This window comes from Theropithecus gelada, chromosome 15, assembly GCF_003255815.1.
Source record: "Theropithecus gelada isolate Dixy chromosome 15, Tgel_1.0, whole genome shotgun sequence".
NCBI classification, from domain to species: domain Eukaryota; kingdom Metazoa; phylum Chordata; class Mammalia; order Primates; family Cercopithecidae; genus Theropithecus; species Theropithecus gelada.
This window is the reverse complement of record NC_037683.1, coordinates 98274501-98295539: the sequence shown is the minus strand read 5'-3', so window position 1 is coordinate 98295539 and position 21039 is coordinate 98274501. Positions and strand designations below refer to the sequence as shown.

Sequence of the window (21039 nt, the reverse complement as noted above, 5' to 3'; positions counted from 1 at the left end):
TAATTCTTGATAAAATTGAATGCAAACATTTGTGCTTAAAAGTTGTTTATTTATTTATTTATTTATTTAGATGTTGTCTCTCTCTGTTGCCAGGCTGGAGTGCAGTGGCATGATCTCGGCTCACTGCAAACTCCACCTCCCGGGTTCAAGTGATTCTCCTGCCTCAGCCTCCCAAGTAGCTGGGACTACAGGCATGTGCCACCACGCCCAGCTAATTTTTGTATTTTTGGTAGAGACGGGGTTTCACCATGTGGGCCAGGAAGGTCTTGATCTCTTGACTTCATGATCCGCCCACCTCAGCCTCCCAAAGTGCTGGGATTACAGACGTGAGCCACCGCGCCTAGCCAAAAATATCAGAATTTTAAGGAAAGACAGGATCTGACCCTGAACTTGTAGGACTCAGCTCACTCACCTTACACTCATCTCAGTCCTCCTGGGATTATGCTGGCTTTATTTAAAATTTTGATATTTTCTTCATAGATCTTTTGCATTCTTTTTCTATCTTTTAAAATGTTGCATGAAAATATTATTTGAGTACTGAGACTTTTGGTGCCACTTTAAATTCTGTGCCTTAAGCGAGCGACATTCTTGCCTCACCCTAGTGCTGGCCTACCTGAGTGAAGGAGTTGCTTCAAGAAAACCCAGAGAGGCTATATGGGGGCAACTGGGGAACCAATGGTGACAACTTCTAAAGCACTGTTCGTGGTGCCTTGAGGAATCCCAATATTGAATTATATTCTCAAGTCTACGTAAGAAAAATTATTAGTAGGTGATGAAAGTAGGCAACAGAGACCACAAATATGACACTCTTGTCTTTATTGGTATATGCGTTTGGCTCTGAATGATCAACTACATCACAAATTCCAGTACAAAAGTCTCATTTTCAGATAGATCATATAGATAAAGAATTCCAAGTTCCATCGGTCACTCATACATACACGTGGCAAGCCCTGGAGTTTCTGAACATAGGAAGAGAACGCAAGTCATGTGTTAGGTCCACTCTCTTGCGTGAAATGTGGAAGAGGGAAATAAAATTAGGCAACATTTAGCAATCAACAGAACCCCTTCCCTATCCTACCGCAGCCCAACATGGTGGAGCAGCAGTGGGCTGAACGGCTGAGACCAGTGCAACAAGGCAGCAGGAAGTGCCCAGGTAGGAGAAGGGTCCTTGGCCACATGGGGAGCTTACAGAGATAATCACAGTAATACACAGATGTAGTGCCCATTAGCCAGCAGGGTTTCCTTGAGGAACATCAATCCATACCCACCCACTCAAAGTCCCCTCTCTCCAAAAGTAGATAGATGGTGTGGGGACCATATGAACTAATCCCCCAACCCAGCAACCCTTTACATAGCTCTGCCCTCACACCAAAGCTCTTCCTCACACCGAGACAACAGGAGGCACAAAGGCCCTCAATGACATGAATCCTCTCAAAGAGAACAAAAGAGGGCACTGAGATGTTAACGCCAAGAACTATGCCGATGAATCAGCCATTAGACTCAAATCTGGCTAAGATCCACTTTACTTAAAAATTCAGGATGTAATATGTAGGAAGTGGCAGAGCATATACACAACCCGAGAAGGAAAGTGTGATTCAGGACATGAGTGATGATCTTATTCTGCCTGCTACTTGGCCACTGTCGCCCTCCCCAAAGCCCAGGAGTTTGGAAGTCAGCGGCGTAGCTATGTATCACCAATATCTTACTAAGAAAACGAGTGTTTTCCTCTTTCAAATCCAATGTCCATAAAAATCTAGGTAGAATTCAGTGAAATCGAAAATCTCACATGTAAACAGAGGAATTTTACCATCAACTCAAAACAAAGACTCCTAAGAGGGAAAAAGACAGACTAAATGTATACATTCTGACAACACTTGGGGAAGAAAGGCTACCCCTCTAAATGAGGCTCAAGCAGCTACATGTATTGATCATTGTTTCTGTAGATATTAGGAAATGGCACTAATGAAATTAGGAACTAGGAAGAAATGTGATCATTAGCTTCATAGTTCCTGAACCCTAATACATACAGAAAAAAGGGGAGGAGAGAAAAACCACGTGGGTAAAGATATTGATGTTTATGGAGGTAAAACCAAGATAGAGAAAATGTGAGACCAGTTAGTCCATCTGACTCAAGTACTCTATTAATAGAAGGTAAGAACATGAGTTCTGACCCTGGGTAAAGCAGTTAGTGCCTCTCTATTCCTCAGTAGTAGAGTGAAGACCAAATGACTTCAAAAGTAAACCCTTTGGGTGTTGCAGGGAAGGGGAGTAAGTATTGAGCACGAAAACATAAATGGATCTGAACATTAATCATTCCTGTAGGAAAACAATTCAGGTGGCTGCTTAGTGGTGCCATATCTGCTTATTTTATAAGCAGACCTTTCATGTAATCTCTAGTAAAGACATTCCCTAAAGTGGACACTAGCTATTTTGATGTAACTGCACACTATAGGGCTTTATCCTGTCCTCTCTGTATCAACCACTTTACTGGAAATTTAGGAATATGGCACTCAGTCCAAATGCCATTATTATGTAATGAGGAGCTTGGGTTCCACTTTATTGCACCCAAAAGTTCAATGGCATGGTTAAAAAATGTGTTCATTAATAGTAACAGGATAAAAAAGAATATTGATGTCTACCCATATACAGTAAAGAATAAGAATAATATATAGAAACTAGGCTTATATTATTGTTTTCTTTCTGGGATTCCCCCCTGCCTTTGGTTCTGAAATCACACATATCTAATCTCTTACATCACAGAAACTTATTCATTTGAACTCATTTTTAGAATCTAGCCTTAATATTACTGTGCAAAATACCAACACTAACATATTATTGGATTTCATACTATTGATAGAAGCCTCCTTGCCAGAACCCCAGTCTAGATCTAGAGGCCTCAGACATCAGGAGAGGAAGGAAGGCTTTCATGATGAAAGATCCGGGGATCACTGGACAGCAAACTCCATCAAGTTTAAGCAAAGCTGGGAGTGACCAAAGGGAGACTCCGGCTCATCAGAGGTCCTTGCATAGCCAAGGGATCCTCAGTGGAAGAGAAGGCATCCCTAAATATTGGGAAATGTATGAGATGTAACTAGCTTGGCCCTTTAAGATCCAGCACACTCAGCTCTTTGAAAAGAGCTAGCTAGGGTGAAGAACTTGGAGGCAAAAAGTGATCATCTGCTTCAGTTGAGCAATAAACCGCATTTAGAGTTATCTGGAGTGATGACCCTAAATGAGTGCTCTCAGCCTGCCTTGTCAGAACAAGAGAGCCTCTCATTTCCTGAGTCTTTCCAGCGCATAACACAGGCCTCGTGTGCTCTGTGATACTTACCATATGAGAGTCTGACGTGGCCAGTTACGGCCAGACCCCCGCTCTTAACCCCTGCACATCCCCAAGGAAATACAAAATATGAAACTGGGAATAATACACCCAATATGCTTCCTACACACTGTGTGGCACAATCGCCCCAAAGGGAGCCATTACTATAAAAATATTAACAGACTCCAGTACAAATAAAGGCAAGGACACATATGGTCAGACTTTATATTACAAGAGATTAAAAGGATACCCACAAGACTAGAAAGCCATATATCCAAATGATGTCAGTGGTTAACTCTAACTGGTGGAATTACATGGGACTTTTCATTTCATCTTTGTTTCTTATGTTTTCCAGGTTTTCTACTATAATCTGTATTATTTATTTTTATTTTGAAATACCCATTTTAGGGCACTTAAAAGCATTTTGGGTGAGGAAGACGATTCTATCTTACTAGCAAAAATCATTGGGCCTATACCAACTGGGATTGACCAACGCATTGCAGTCTGTTTAGGACTGTCCTGGTTTTAAAAATGAAAGTTTCACATATCAGGAACTGCCTCAGCATTCTCTCACTGACAGGAAGCAAACCCAAACAAAGGACAGAATGGATTCATCTCCTCCTTGGGCTGCTCTCTCAGTCTCAGGAGGCAGAGGCTCTTGCTTCCAGTTAGGGGCTGAGTCCAAGGAGAGAGATTCCTTTACGTGGCAACCAGGTTGAACTAAGAAGTAGCTCTATCCCCATTTCCTTCCTGGCCGTGGGTTAGAGAAAATGTTTCTTCTCTTGCCATTCAAGAGAAAGAAGAACAATCCAGAAAAACTAAACAAAAACCCACTACAACCTCAGCGATCAACCTCAGAGCAGCATCACAGCTCCCCAGCAAGGAGACCTGGCATGACAATTAATCTGAGAAGAAGCCCAGCTATGGTGGTTACTCTCACAGGCTGGCAGAATTAGTAAAGACAGAGAAAAGCTGCACTTCCCAGGGAGGAAACATGCACTTTGTTATAACAGCTGCCATAAAGGATTGAGCATCACATCCAAGAAAAACTCCAGTGGTCCCATCTCTACTTAACCAGAGGGAGCACTCAATTGTTCAAAGCACCTGGGTAGCAGGAGCTTCTGAGCAACGTAGGAGGTTACTCTGCAACTGTGTCTGCTGAGCTGGTCCTGGTCCACAATCTGCTGGCACATGCGAGAGTGACCAACCCAAAACCAAAATGGGGGCATAGCTTGATTGGATTCATCCTGTTGGTACACACACTCCAGTCAGGCTGGGCCTTGGGAAATACCCAGAACAAATACATTAGGATCCTCCATCTGCTGGGATGCTTCTAGAACATCACTGATGCTTTGGTGAAATTGGACTGAAATGTCTGATATGTGCAGGATGCAGAACTCCATCTTGGTTGGCTGATGATGAGGGAGTAAACGCAGTCTTCAGATTATCACTCTGAGTGTCTCCCTGACCTAAATCCATAACCTTTATTTTTGTTTTTCTTTTCAGACACCAAACTTAGAACTGAAGTGTTTTCTCTAGGAGGTCTAAGAATACTATAATCAGGTGATATTTCTTTTTTGATAACAAAGAATAATATCACCCAATGGTCAGATGCTAAAAACATGATTTTACTTCACTGTGAGTGTGCTTGAAATTGGTTTGCTAACAAATCTTCATCTCCGTGCAGCTTATAATAACAAGGCTTACATTTTAAATGTAATTATGCAGCATGTATTCATTTCCTTTCTTTTAAGAAACTGAAGTTGCTTTTTTAAAGCATTATTTGATAGCTTCTTACCATCTCCTTTGGAGTTGAAAATGGAATATGATATCAAATTGTTGTAGCTAGCAATGGGGGGGCCGTGGCACTGAGAGGGGGAAAGAATTGTACTGGGACCTGCAAAACAGCAGCAACGTACCATGAAGGTTCCCACGAGATGAGTCGTCAACCCAGTGTGCCATAAAAGAAGCAATTTTTAAGGATCCTAAAATAACTGGATTCTCTGTCCTAATGCTCATGCTGGGCAGAATGGACTTAGCTTATTTTTAAAGTGCAGGCCATGGCTGTCCAAGGCATACAAACAACTCCCAAAGCAGTCATTATTTGGCCAATTAAACAATTAGAAGAAAATATACTTTTGAAAGACAAAACATTAATAGGCAAAGTACAGAAGAAAGTGCTAAAGCAATTGTTTCTACCCGTTTATCAGTCCTATCTCTAACCATCAAAATGGACCATGGTCATTCGATTGCACTGAAGTCTGAAGATAATCTCCGGTAACTCTGAAGGGCCCCACACTCTTTGATCTAATAAGCTTCTGGGTCCTGGATATAATTCAGAATTTTTGCTCATGTGTACTCAAAGTAATACTGCAAATATGTTCAAAACCTCTGTGGTTCTGTGAAAAATGTCACCTACATCCTTTCCCCTTATTGGTAAGACAATGACGAAGTGGGCTGTGGCTATTGAGGGGAGCAGAATGGGTGCTTTGTGTGATAGCTTTAGCTACTGTTAAAATACTCCCTCCCTTTATAAGGTCTTCTTTCCTCAGGTCTAGCTGGTCTATGAATCTGTGCTTATCTACATAATTGCCTAACAAGCATGTGACCACTAGGAAAACACATACGCGCACACAAACACACATACACACAAGGAAACACGCACATTAACTACAATAGCTGGAGAAGTATGGCACACTCTGGAGAAAATTTTTAAAAATCCATTTCATTGGAAATGGAATTAAATTGAAAAGAAAAAAAAAATGTCAGAATACTTTATATGCCTCTGCCACAGGGAGTTCCTAGCCCTAGGCACATGAAGAGGGCATGCTCTGCAAGTGCAAACACATCCAGGTCCATATTTAGAGACAATTTTAAGTCGATTTAGGCCTCAAGCCTAGGACCCTAGCTAATTTACAAGGCTGCTCTAGGGAAGACACAATTTTAGGGAGGACATCTATCGTGTTTGCTCCGACGGGAGAAGATAAGACGCACTCCCACCCTTCGAGAGAACCCAAGACTGATGATTTGGGGTCTTTGCTGGTTAGTGTGTTTTGTTTCTGTTGGTTTGTTTCAGCTCAGAAGGTGTGTTTCCATTGTTCCCTGTCAAAACCTTTCTCAGCAGGCAAGGAAAGGAAAGCAGCACACAGCTGCCCTTGAGCCGAGTTTGTGAATTTTACTGGGAAACCACCCCGTGCTGTCAGGTGACGTGGTGTTCAGACACGTCTAAACAAGCTAGTTGAATTAAAGACCAACTCCAGACTTGATGTTGCTGAGCTCCTCAGCTCCATCTTGCCATCCTGATTGATCGAGGAGATGGGTCTATAGTTAAAGTGGCAGAGTACTTTGAGGGGTTAGTCATTAGAGCACACTGCTTTGTCTTGGAAAGGCAACTTCTTGCTTGGCTAGGTTATGGAAGCTAAGGAGTGACGTCAAGATCTTGTCTGGCCAGAATTTGCAGATAACCATAGAACTCTTCTCCTCCATCAGGCATGGATTTAGCCTCCTTTAGTTCCTGCAGTGACACAGGAGCCTCCAAATACCAAATTATTATCAGGCGGTCTTGGGGGAACCTCTGGGCCCTGCAATAAAGTAGACAGACTTGCTATTGGAACGTGCTCGGGAGGAATTCAGCCCTGTTCAGATTGCTCTACAATCCTGCAAACCACCTCCGGACTTTGTAAATGAAACCCTCAGATCACTCCAGATAGTGAAAACATACTTCAGGGGATATAATTGATCACCATCTTTCACTAAAATTATTTTATGCATCATTTTAAGAAGTCGGATTTGATCATGTTTGTTTATTATTTTGTTTTTAAAGCCAAACTATGCACGTATTGAGCTTGTATCACTCTGGACAAGCTACTTCTGAGCATCGTTTGTAAAATAAGGTATTTTTATTCATTGATCCTTCAGGTCTAATTCAGAGTATCACAAACGGGTGGTAGACTGCGAGTCAAACCTGCCTCACACTGATATATTTTTATTTATCTCACCCGGTGTCTTAAATCTTGGGGAATCCACACAAAATAATAAACACCTGTTTTCTCTGGAAAAAAATTAGAATATCTGGCAATACCAGGCCCATACTCCAGCATGGTCCTTACTACCCCACATCATTTTTCTTCCAGCCTGTTTCTTACATTGACGTGCCTGATTCTTGTTGGTAATTGGGGTTTTGGACCCATGCTCTAACCTATTCTATTGTAATGCCTATCACATTGCATTATGATTATATGATGATCTAACTCTCGGCCTTGCCAGTGAGACTCCTTGAGAGCAGGGAACAAGCCATTATTTTCAAGAGCTCTCTAGTTCCTAGCATTAAAATAGTGTTATAAATAAATATTTAATGAATTGTCTTTATTATGTAAGTTAGATTCTTAAACTTCAGTGAAATGAGTAAGATCATACATATAGATCATATACACAATAGATTCTTACAATTCAGTGATCTTTGTAAGATCACGTGTATATTCTAAAGTCAACATCTTTGAATAGCATGCAGTTTTAGGAAAGAGAAGTAAATAGGCCAGTTTTTGGCTCAAGTCTCTGATGGAGCCATAAGAATAGTAACGTTGTACTGTCCATGTGATATTATGCTTTAAGCACATGGTAAGTTTTCTAAACTCTGAGATCTTCTCAATGTTTTTTCATTGCAACTTCTTAAAAGAGCCCTTCTTTAGAGGTTCTTTAAAAGCTCACTTGTAAAAAATATTCAATGGGGCTCATGCCTGCAATCCCTCCCTTGGGAGGCCAAGTTGGGAAGGATCACTTGAGTCCAGGAGTTCAAGACCAGCCTGGGCAACATAGTGAGAACTATATCTCTACAAAAAATAGAAATAAAAAATAAAAAAATAAATTAGCCAGACATGGCGGTGCATACCTAAGAGTCCTAGCTACTTAGGAGGCTATGTCAAGAGGATTGCTTGAGCCCAGGAGTTCCAGGTTATAGTGAGCTACAACTGTGCCATTGCACTCCAGCCTGGGTGACAGAGTGAGACTCTGTCTCTAAAATATATGTTTTTTACATATATATATACACACACACACATATGTATATGTATAGTATATGTGTGTATATATAGAGTACATGTATGTGTGTATATTTATATAACACACATAAATATATATATACACACATATATATGTATATAAATAAATATATATACACACACACATATATATAGTCAATGGGAATTATCTAATTGAAATCAAAGTTCTCAACATTTCATGGGCCTATAGCAACAGATTAGTCTACATGTCAGGTCTATACATTTTGAAATATTTTAATTTCTGCATGACTACAATTAGAATGTTCAAAGATTTTTTGTCCAAAGCCTATTTCTGCTAAAATTGTTATCTGAATCTGTTTAAATTGGCTAATATATTATTAAAAACTTGTCTAATAAATAAACAACTATGTAGGCAAGTTTGATAGGAATAAAACCAATGAAAATGATTATGAGTCATCTTTCTTGTTACATATCTGCTAGCAATTAATATTTCAGTAATATAAAGCTACATCTGGTCAACATGTGGCCAACATCAAAAGTACACCACGTCCTGTGCTATGAAGGAATAGGTCAACAGATAGAGATCCTGCTCTCCAAGAGCTTACAATCTAACCTAAAAGAGATTGCAGAAACACATGAGAGTACTCATACTCAATATTTAACAGAAGGCCACAGATACACCAAAGATAAAGGAAAAAAATTATGAGATAAAAAAATGACATTTACAAAAGGGTGAAGGGAAGGAAAGAAGTAAATCGCTTCTTCATTCTCATTTATTTGAAAAAGGATTCATGGAAGATTTGTGATTTTAAGTGTTCTTAAAATCATGAGTGTATACGTGGCTTGTTGCCTGGAAAAATGAAAATCTCTTTTGGTATATGGTGTGGAGTGACTGAGGACACAAAGCCGGGACACTGCGGTTGGGTGCAGGGCCTAGCAAGACTTTATACAGAAGGAATGACCAAATGGAGGTTGGCCACTTGGGTAGAGGCCAGAAACTGACAGGAGGCACAGAATGACTGAGCCACACAATCAAGACTACTCCAAAGGGAACCCAAACCTTTGCAAAAAATCTCCACAGACTCCAGATTAAGGAAATAACCTTTGAAGCCTTTCTTCCTGGATTTCTTTTTTTTTTGAGACGGAGTCTCACTCTGTCGCCCAGGCTGGAGTGCAGTGGCCGGATCTCAGCTCACTGCAAGCTCCGCCTCCCGGGTTTATGCCATTCTCCTGCCTCAGCCTCCCGAGTAGCTGGGACTACAGGCGCCCGCCACCTCGCCCAGCTAGTTTTTTGTATTTTTTAGTAGAGATGGGGTTTCACTGTGTTAGCCAGGATGGTCTCGATCTCCCAACCTCGTGATCCGCCTATCTCGGCCTCCCAGGGAAGAAAGCACTTCCAGCCATGTAGCCCACTTTTGTCTAGAAGATCTCATTTGTTACTTTGTTTGTTTGCTCTCCTGCTCATTTGTTCAATTTCTCTTACTGGACTTGTTGGGCTGATCAGGTCTACTTAATTATGCAGCTTTATCTTCCCTCCCTCCACAAAGGAAAGCAACTTTTTGAGGGTATGTTGATTTTAGTCAGCCTCAATTATACTACAGCCTCAGGCTAACTGAAAAGCATCATAGGCCTGGTTCAGGTGGTAACTGAGGTGTCAATGTCAAAGTACTCTGTTCCTAGGGAGAACAATCAAAATGATGACAGATGCTCCCATCACAGTATCCTGCGTAGTCTTACTCCTTATTTGACAGTTCTGCGTACAGGGCATTCCAAGGATCTTTGGAGGAGGCTCACCCCATCAAAGAAGGCACATTTTAAGCAATACCTCTACTCACCTTGTTCACATCATAATGACAGTATTAAGGGTAATAATACCTTGATTTCAACTAATACCTCTTATTTTAAGGAGCTCAATATTCTTCACACATTATTCTATTTATCTTGTCATGTTACAGAGTCAACCAAAATCTCTGGTGGATTCCAGTCTCACACATTAAAAGCTCATAATACTGTTCTTCCTAACATTTAAACTCACATCCAACCTTAAACAGACCTTGGGATAAATTTGAGTGAATAGGATGAAGTTATAGATATTTCCTTATACATGCACAGATCTGATACTCATTGCTAAGGCCCTTCATCCCATGAAAGCTCTTGACGAAGAGTCAGCCCCCAAAGCCTAACCTTGCAGTAATCCTCTACCTTACCTCTATGACAAGGTAGGAGAATGGTATTTAAGTCGGGATGGAAACATGCAGGATACCCACTCCTTAGTGGCAGGGAATCTCTGGGATCCGGGCCACCTGATGTCATTACCCTCACGGCCCCTTAGTCACGTATGAAGGAAGGCCTGGAATCCCAATGCCATAAGCCTGTTTGTCCACCGTGGGTTTATTTTGTGTTGTCTTTAAGGCTGTGCTACACGTTTAATATTGGAGCAGTGGTGCAGAAGATAGCACAAAAAGCCCTTAGAAAAATCTCAAGCTTGCTAACAGAGATTAATGGGTTAATTTGGTTTTGAAAAATGAAAGTCAATGTACTTAATATGCAAATCATCTGCTAACATGTCTCCTTGCTATTGTGGCAACACAACAAGGCCTCATGCTGGGAACTCAGACTGAGCAAAGAATACAGGACTCCCCAAACTGATACCACCTGTGGGCAACACAGTGCCTTCCCAGCTACCTAGAGTGCATGTTTCAATGACTCAACAAGCTAAATTTAAATTACATTCATTTGCTTGTCATCTATAACTGATATATGTGCATTCTAATGATACTTCTGGTTTCTGTCTTTCTTTTTTTCAAGATAAGCATGCCTGATTCCAACTTCACATTGACAAATGGTTTTGGAAAATAGATCCCAAGAGAAGTCAGTATCTGCCCACAGTTCCCTTCCCAGCAGGAGACACACCCAAAGAATTCCATAAGCAACAAACTAAAGGATCTATTCCTGGACCAAAAGCTGCAAGAATCCTCAGACATTTCACTGCACCCTGCCCCCCGCCAGTCATCCCTGTCAGGGACTCTGATACACACTCTGGTTGATACAGCTATGCAGCAAATGGGCCAATAAGTATAAACAGCTGTACTTACATGTGTCTGGCTTGAGCTGACTGTTGGTAATGCCAAAGTACTGGGGATTTTCAATGACAGGGATCTTGGTCATTCCAATAATGACAGCATCTGGGCCACCTTCTGAAGAAGATGGGGTGTTACTCCCATTGGAGATGTGATGGAGTGGGCTGGCAGAGTCATCATCATTGCTGATAACGGAAGCTGGGCCTGGAGATAGAAAAATACATATATTCTCCTGTAATCAATGGTTTCGTTGAGCTGTAATTCACATACATAAAATTTACCCATTTAAAGTGTACAATTCAGTGGGTTTTAGTATATTCATAGAGTTGTGCAATAATCACTATAATCTAATTGTAGGACATTTTCATCACCCAGATAGCACTCACTCCCCATTCTCCCCACTTTCAGCCGAGGATATTCACAGAGTTACACTCTATCTCTCTGGCATTTCATATGAATGGAACCATATAATATGTGATCTTTTGTAACTGGCTTCTTTCACTGAACATCATGTTTTTAAGATTCATCCACATTGTAGTATGTATTAGTACTTCTTCTCTTTGTATTGCCTAATAATACTCCATTGTGTGGAGATGTCGCACGTGATTTATCCATTCATTTGTTGGTGGACATTTGGGTTGCTCTGGCTTTTTGGCTATTATGAATAATGCTACTACGAACATTCATATATGAATTTTTATGTGGACACGTGTTTTAATTTCTCTTGGGTGGAATTACTGGGTCATATGGTAGCTCTATATTTAACATTTGGAGGAACTGCCAAACTTTTCCAAAGTGGCTGCACCATTTTCTATTCCCACCAGCAGTGTATGAGAGCTCCAATTTCTTCACTTCCTTCTCCTGTAAGATAATATGTAGCTTTCCTCTCTGTTCTGTGATTGTGTCTAGAACACTCTGTCACTGAAACTCTCAACATGAATCTGGGATTCCTATTTCACAGAGCATTGAAAGTTTTTCTGGGAATTTCAGGATCTGGGTTTCTGTCTCTACCCTTTGGACAAGTCACTGACTTTCTTTGGATTTCTACATCCACTCATATGCAAAATAATATTTGCTTATTTTATGACACTAGAATGAGACTAGTAATAGGAAAATGTATTACAAATTTAAATCTGCTTCACGAGTATGTATTACTACTAGTTATTACTAAATGAACTTTAACTGGTAGACCAGATATACATTTGACTGTCCTATGACTATATTCCTCTTTCTTCATATTCTGTGAGCGCCTGCACCACTTTTGTCTACAAAACACTTTTATAACAATAATGGATCAATCCCATGGCAAAGTTACCTGCTTTGTCTTCAGCTGTAATACTCTTTATAGAGTCATTACTTGGTGTCTTTGTACTAAATTAATAATCATAGCATTTTCTGTACAAGACAAATTTTCTAGTCGAAAGTCTCAGAATGTATATGCTCACACATACAGTCTACTGTATCCTGTCTAAACAATTTACCCATTAGCCACTAAACTCATACTGTTTGCAACCAAAATTAGATTCGCAAAGATAAAGGTCTACGTGAAAGCTTCAAACCAATGAAGACAGCAGTGGCTCATGACAGGCACTGTCTACGTGGGAGGTGGACAAGGTATGTATTACACAGGCAGGGTTCCATGGAAGCAGACCACTGACCCAACTACTGCCATAAGCCCAGAGAAAGAATAAAGAGAAAAGACAATAGGGAGTGAAAAGGCAGAATCAAATGCCCAGCCAAGGCAAATGCCATGCCAGGAAAAGTCTGAATTGCTACTTCCTACGCAAGGAAATGTGCTTTCTTCCAACCCCCCCACTAAATGCATGTTTCAGCACTTCCATCCTTTTTCTGCCTTTTCCCTCACACTTAACTATTTTAGTGAGAAGCACAGCAATTCTGAAAACAAAAGTTGTTTTGTTAACCAGTCTTGAATCCCCTATGAAATATAATAATACCTCATCCCCCAACCTCCAAGATCCATTTTCCCCCCTCATATGGAGATTATCACAGTTTGTAGTGATAACAGTTGGACATTCCCCAGCTAAGCAGTGTCTTAAACAAACTATGCAGGAGACAGCCTGCTGTTATTATAGGTAATTTTTGAAGCATTCTCTCAAGGGATGTGCATTTAAGCTGCTTTTAATGATGCACTTCGGCTCACTTCTGCAAACAAGTCCTCACACAGCCAATTTAGAAGCCACAAAACACTCAAAAGCAAAGGAAGGCAAGCCCATCAGTTATGCTCGTCTTGTGTCTAGCTCACCTGCGTTAGGATACAGCAGAAATCCTGCCAAGAATAACTACAAAGACAAGTTCTTTCCAATATTCCTAATCATCCCTGTTCTGCAACTTGCTCCCTGACAGGCCTAGATCATCCAGCTTCTGGCCAGCAATTAAAAATGAAGATGTGTTGGCCGGGCGTGGTGGCTCATGTCTGTAATCCCAGCACTTTGGGAGGCTGAGGCAGGCAGATCATGAGGTCAGGAGTTCGAGACCAGCCTGGCCACCATGGTGAAATCCCATCTTAACTAGAAGTCCAAAAATTAGCCAGGTGTGGTGGCACGCGCCTGAAATCCCAGCTACTCAGGCGACTGAAACAGGTGAATCGCTTGAACTCGGGAGGCAGAGGCTGTGGTGAGCCAAGATGGCGCCACTGCACTCCAGCCTGGGTGACAGTGTGAGACTCAGTTTCAAAAAAAAAAAAAAAAAAAGAAGAAGATATGTTATGCTAAGTTTTCTGCAATAAAACGTCACCACTGACTCCCTTCCTTGGTTCCGGACACAGCTGTTACCTCCTGCAAGGTTACCAAAACATGCTCCTTACTGCCTGAGCTCCCTGAAGGACTACAGTCAACGCTACACATTTCTCAGTAGATTCCAGGCACTACCTTTACCCCTAGAAATGCAGGAGTTTCTTTTTCTTAAAATTTCTTGTTTTTATTTCAATAGTTGTTTGGGGAACAGGTGATGTTTGGTTACATGAATAAGTTCTTTAGTGGTTTCTGAGATATTGGTGCATTCATCACCCAAGCAGCAAACAATGTACCCAATGTGTAGCCTTTTATCCCTCACTCCCGTCCCGCCCTTTCCCCACAGTCTCGGAAGTCCATGGTATCATTCTTATGCCTTTGTACAGGAGTTTCATTTTAAAACACTCCACATGCTGTCAGACATCCAGCAATGTTTCCTTCTGGAGCCCCTGCAACGATTAGAAATGCATTGACCCCAGTTGCTTTCTTCTCTGACTCTCCTCTAGCCCAGCATGCTCTGAAGTTCATGAACATCAGAGCAGCGTTCAATCATGTCTGAGGAGGCTGATACCTAGAAGACAACTTGAGATTCCCGAATTCAGACTTTGAATCTTCTGCCAAGTGCACAGCGAAGCCCTCACTTAAAGAGTCCAACCAAGTGATTTGCTCTCTGTTTCTCCTTCCTCACTAAGGGATACCATTTTCTTTCCTAAACCTCTCCAATTAAAACCCCCAACTCCGATGGAACAGATTGGAAGGGAATGAGCTTTTGTTTGGGGAGCGAGAGGAGGATTAAGCATAGAAGCAGTAAAAAGTACCACAGGTAATTTTTCAAAAGGCTTTTCACTTTGCCAGAAAAATCACTGTTGACAAATGTGAGTAACACATAAACCTCAACAATTCATCAAGGGGGATATTAATTCAAGTGCTGTTTTCTTCATTATTGATGTTCCAAAACCTAGAAGACTGATATGGCTGTCAAGGTTGCAGGGTTTAAGCCCATTTTTCTGTGAACATTTTGATATAATGGAATGCAAAGCACAGCAAAGTTGGGAAGGCAGAAGCAGCTCTCAGCGGGGACAATGAATGTCTACATAATTTGACAGCAGCCTGTCTGCGCATATCACAGGATGTGTCTTTGTATGTCTATGCATGTGTTTGAGCAGGCACCACGAAAAAGACAGAAGAATAAAGGGGCACATCACCATGTGTTAAACGAAATTCATATGAGGACTTGAAAAACTGTATTATAATATTCATATAAAGTTTTAAATGGCGAGGTATGTGCACACTTGGCTGATTTAGGGTAAATAGTTCTAATCACTCAGCTGACAAACATGAGTTCAGTCTGGAAACATTTTTAGCCCATTTTTATTTTAATATGTCTTCTTGGTCGCATATCCTGTACTATGACTTTACAGACATTTCTGAGCCTATCGTAGACTTAATTTCCTGTGATAAGAATCACAAAGGTCATCTGGGGGAGTTTTCTTCTCTCAATACCAATAGTGCCTTCAAGGTGAGGGGAAGGGTTAGTACTCTTGAGCAGCTGTACTAAGCAAGCCTTTTTATATTCTGGATTCTGGTGCTTTGACATCTGGGGCCCTGCTGATCCTGGAGGGACAGCCCTCCCACAAAGGGTGAGTCAGTTCCTACAGATGGTAAATACCCTGCCTGGGAGCACGCCTTTCAAATGCAAACCAACCAATCCAGAGACAACACCCCCAACCACCTTCCTCATGTGAGGCTCACACTTCAGGCCACTATCCACCTGCCCTCCCCACGCCAGGACCAGGTACTTGACAACTCTAGACAGCTCCTGTACCCTAGAGCCTGTTGAAATTACTCAGACTAGCCAATCCTAAACCTGTTTACCCTCCCTCCCCAGTTCCTTACCCTGGAAACACACTCAAAGCTCCTGTCCAAGTTCTCCCTTCCCTCCTCTGCCTCTTAATGGATCCCAGCGCTTCCCCACGTGGCTCTGCATTGCGTGGTGTGCCCCTTTCTTTTGGGAACCATGAGTAACACACTATCTTCTCAATGGCAATCATCTCCTAAACTGTTGGTCTCAGCAGACTTGAAAAATAATGAAACCTATGTTTTGTAAGAGCAGCACCTCTGCTGGATTGCAGCTGGAAGAATAATTCTGAAGAACTCTCTGCTGTGGCCTAAAACAGTAAAACCACATTTTTGCAGCTTTTCAGGAACAAGCGCCCTTCAGCAGTGCAAACTGACTTGAAAAAATATTTAAGTGGTTGGAATGACTTGCAATTTAGCAGAAGCAAGACCCCGTCTTATAGCACTGTGATGGGAGAGTTTATTACCACCTTCCCCAAAAACACACGCGATACACCTGTGCACGCATACGCATCAAACCCGTAAAACAGAACACCTTTAAGACTGCCCAGGCAGGATGATCCCTCCGGTATCTTGGTAAAGTGACAGTGATCAGCTGTGTCTGAAATTTGCCCCTGGGGAGCTGCCTAGAAGCCCTGACTACTTGAGCTTGATGTTCTAACTTTGCCAGGGCTCCACTTCCCCTTTGCGGGTTAAGAACTTTAACCTTGGAATCCATGGAACTAGCAAGAGTGAAGGTGACTTTCCCCCCATGCCCAGACCCCATCTGGCCAGGCTGCCTCAGCCCACTGGTCATTTTTGGATCCCTGGACAGACAGTGATAGAGGCTGCCCAACAAGACAAGGTCTGATGTCAGGTTCGAAAGTGACAGGAAACAGCTCCTTATATGGCCAGGATGAACAAGCATAGGGTGGATAGTTTGGAATTGAGCAGTCTCCTGACAAGGATACATTTCCTCTACTTTGACATTTTACCTATGGCCAACCTTGCTACCAAAAGAAACACTATACGAACCAACAGATGCCCAAGATGGTCGGATCTTGGAAACCCACATGAAAGATGTAAGAATGCCTGTCTTCTCATGTCTTCTGAGCAATTCCTGTTCATTGTCTCTGTACCCATAGAAAATTCTGAACAAATTAGAGGTCCCAAGAGATCACACCTGATTTCAATTCTAATGATGTGCTACATCATCTGCATTCACTTGGTAAGCTACAAACTCTGCTTTTCAATTGTCAGCATATAGTCTGAATGCGGGGAATAGAATGCAATCAAGCAGAAATCACAGCGTCTGGACGTTAGAATCTGTTTTGAAAGAGGAATGGTCATAAATGGAAACTGATTTACCAATTCAGAACTCTATTACATCTTGGCCAATGGAAGAAAGTTAAGACCTAAACTTATCCAGCTTGACTGTTCTATCAGCGATTCCCTGTTGCATTTATTTTCTTAACCTTCTTAAAAATGCATCACAAACTAGAACTGGAACGACAGTTAACACTCCCCCCACAGGCTAAAAATGAGTCAAATCTAAAACTGTAAAACCATGTACTGAACTCAATTAACAACAGTAATGCCTTTTCTGGAAAAATTCTAGACCTACTTCTTCAACAAATCAAAAACCAGGAACACAGAAAATGAATCAAAGACCGTGGAATGTAAAGAGGGTCCAAGCATTTTCATCCGAATAAAAACACAGACTCATTACTTATCCAAAGAAGGAGTGAGTTAACTACTTACCAACACCTTGTCTTGATTTTACTTTCCCAAATCCAAACCATGAGAAATCTGAAAACCACAACAAAACATAAAATAAACTTCGAAAGAGAAGTAGAAACCGGAGGTGGTCAACACTGTCCTTGGTCAAATAATGCAACAAACTCCCCCCGACAAAAAATAAATGAATAAATAAACAAACCACTTGGGATGAAAGCTTCCTATCAAACACCTGGAAACTAACGCTTGAATTTCTGTGTTAAGATTTATTTCCCATTCAGAGAACACGGAGACTCCAATCAGATAAGAGAGAGCAGCCTGTCTATGAGAAAAATAGCCACAACCCAGGGTTTAGGGCTCTGAGCTGTTTCCTTTCTTTCTCACTTTCTTTCTTCCCCCTTAGTGGAGAGATCATTGCCTTGTATTGAATCATCTGACAGGGAAGCTGCAGGGGTGAAGACACACACAATGCATTTGACAAATGCACTACGGTTCTGAACCACAGCAATGTGGGAAAATAATAAGAGAAAACAGATCTTTTTTGAAGCTGAGACAGACAGTAAAAAAAAGGAGCACAAAATCCCGTGGGAGAGCAGACACTTGGGCTAGATAGTTTAGGAGGGAGGGACAAAAAGATCTTAATTCTACACAGATTCTTGCTCCTGACTTGCTGTGTGACGCTGGACTGTGTACAGCTGTTCTGTGCCTCTTACAACACAAGGTCCAGTAGGCACGTGTAAGAAAATATCTGCCAAACGTCTGGAGAGCCTCCCGTGAATAAAGCCACAGTGAAATGTCTGCTTGCTTCCTGAGCTCAGCTATTTCCTTCTAGGTAATTTCCCTGGGTTCAAAGTTAATTCCACGCAGTGGGGAAATCCCTGAATATGAGGAAGATAAAGGGAATGGACCCCAAATCAGTAACTGTGTTTCCCTCCTCTTTCATAATTTTTACAGGCATTTTGGATAATTAGCTAGCTAAATTGAAGAGAAATCAATTTAAGTGAACAATGCACAGAAAAGCTCTTTGCACACTCAAAGATTACTTAGGAGGCTGTTGTCATGACGATTGCTCAAGGGTAAACGCAGGCTTTCCCTCCCTGGTGTCCTACAACTTCAGCCCCCAACTTCTAAGCTGAAGTTTACTTCGGATCGATATTTTCCTCTGAATGCTTCCTTCCAGGTTTTAGAAGACGAGATGGAGGCCTGGCCTTGAGCCAAAGCCAAATAAAGATTCGTTTGCACAGAAGACAGTGAACTTCATTCATTGGAGCTGTTAGTCTAGGGAGGCAGAGTCCTGCCTACGGATTTCTTAGTTACAACTAACCCCATTTAAAACGAAGTGTATTATCCCACTGGTCATCTTTTGTTTTCCTATACTTGTTTGATTTAAACACTTTTTATTAAACCACAGATTGAATTTTTTAAGCCTAGTTTTTTTCACTTAAGTAATTTTTCAACGTTACATTCTTGTTTTAGAGAGAACCCACCAAAGGGCAATGCCATCACAATCCCTCACTGATTGCACGTTTCAGATTATTTTTGATCATTAACTATAATAAACACAACTGCAATGAACATCTTTACACATCTTAAGTGCTCCCCTTCTCTTGTTAAAAATAATTCCCTTAGATAAATTCTAGAAATTGAATTACTCATTCAAAAAGAATGAATATTGTGAAAGTTCTCAATACAGGTTATCAAATTGCTACAACACTATGCCAGGTCTCACTGTCACCAACAGTATTTGAGAGGGTAGAAGGGTATTTTTGAGCTCTACCCAATGGGAAAACTAAAGAGGAACAATTTCCCCTTACAGAAATTGCTGAATTCCCCACCGTTGGTGTGGCTCCACCTAATTGGGAAGAGACCCGGCAAATATTCCCCTCCCATCGGTGTCCCATGAAACCATTCACACCTCACCTCTCCCAAGCTGGAGTTTTGCACAATGAGAACTGCAGATATACAGAAAATAAGAATTCCTCTCACCTGTGAAGTCATTACAGTTCACTGAGTGCCTCCACCCACCCACTGGGCACTTCTTCCTTGGTCCTCAGCCAAGCTGTGTTTACATGAGAAATTATCCTATGCTTATTGACGAGGAACTGAGACTCAGGGAGGCTGATACACTTAGCAAATCTCTCAGCTTGTGGTGACCGAGCCTGGATTCATATCTTCTGATGTCAAATCATAGTGGGTTTTTTTTTTTCATTCTTCTTTAGTTGCATTTCCCATGCTCCAAAATCACCAAAATTAACCGAATTTTATAAGAGTACAATTAGAATTCAATTTTAAATATAGAAAAACACTATAAGTAGTTATTCATTCTCATTTATTTATTTATCAGGCAGAACAGAGCCTTCAAAGAGAAATGAGCTGCAAAGCAGCCCTTAAGAAGCTGGCCGGGCGCGGTGGCTCACGCCTGTAATCCCAGCACTTTGGGAGGCCGAGGCGGGCAGATCACAAGGTCAGGAGATCGAGACCATCCCGGCAAACACAGTGAAACCCTGTCTCTACTAAAAATACAAAAAAAAAAGAAAAAAAGAAAAAAAGAAAAAAATTAGCTGGGCGTGGTGGCAGACGCCTGTAGTCCCAGCTTCTCGGGAGGCTGAGGCAGGAGAATGGTGTGAACCTGGGAGGCAGCGGAGCTTGCACTCGGTGGAGGATGAGCCATCTAAGACGTAAGTTCAGAGTGTGGGAGCTCAGAAAAGAAGCCTGTATTCCAATGGAGGATTGGAAGGGGGCTCAAGAGAGAGAGCTCAGAGGATTTCTAGAAAATAGATTAGAATTAGCCAAGAATGGGAAAGAGCAGAGGAAAGAACGCTGACTGCACTCAGAATCCAGTTCTGGCTAAGGTGAGAAGTGCTGAATGTGTCCAGAGGCTGATGCAGCTGGAAGGTGGGTGGGGAGAGGGAACTGAGAGGTACAAGTAAGGGCCAAGTCAAGAGTTTGGATATGGTAGTGAAAATTGCACAGTTAGGCTCAAAAAAAAAAAAAAAAAAAAAAAAAAAGAAATCAAACTCAAGCCAGGAAGTAACATTGTCAAGATTAATTTTAGAAAAATTATTTTGGCTGCAGGGTGAAATCAGGATTACGGGAGGAAAAAACTGAAAGCAAGAGATTGGTTAAGGAAGTTTTTAGAGAAATCAAGGCATGAGAGAATTGTGGCCTGAACTGGGAATTTGGGAAGGGGAAGGTAAAGGAAAGGAGATGACTGCAGGCATATTTAGGGACAGTAGCAGAATTTGGTGATTGACTGCAAATTGAGGGGAGTGCAGAGAGAAAACAATGAAGGTTTCAGA

General features: G+C 41.5%; 1 protein-coding gene across 4 annotated transcripts in view; it reads right to left on the bottom strand.

Annotated features, from left to right (window-relative positions):
- The window catches only part of NTRK2 (neurotrophic receptor tyrosine kinase 2), a 364220-nt gene that overhangs the window by 147923 nt on the left and 195258 nt on the right, over window positions 1-21039 (bottom strand). The window contains exons 13-15 of one of the 4 annotated variants that reach the window (XM_025358954.1): window positions 17765-17812; window positions 11433-11621; window positions 799-6900 (exon numbers count right to left, since the gene is read on the bottom strand). In XM_025358954.1, the coding sequence (XP_025214739.1) occupies window positions 6872-6900; window positions 11433-11621; window positions 17765-17812 (266 nt within the window). In that variant the 3' untranslated portion in view covers window positions 799-6871. Of the gene's footprint in view, window positions 1-798; window positions 6901-11432; window positions 11622-17764; window positions 17813-21039 lie in introns of those variants that run through there. The other 3 variants (XM_025358952.1, XM_025358956.1, XM_025358953.1) reach the window with 3 other exon arrangements.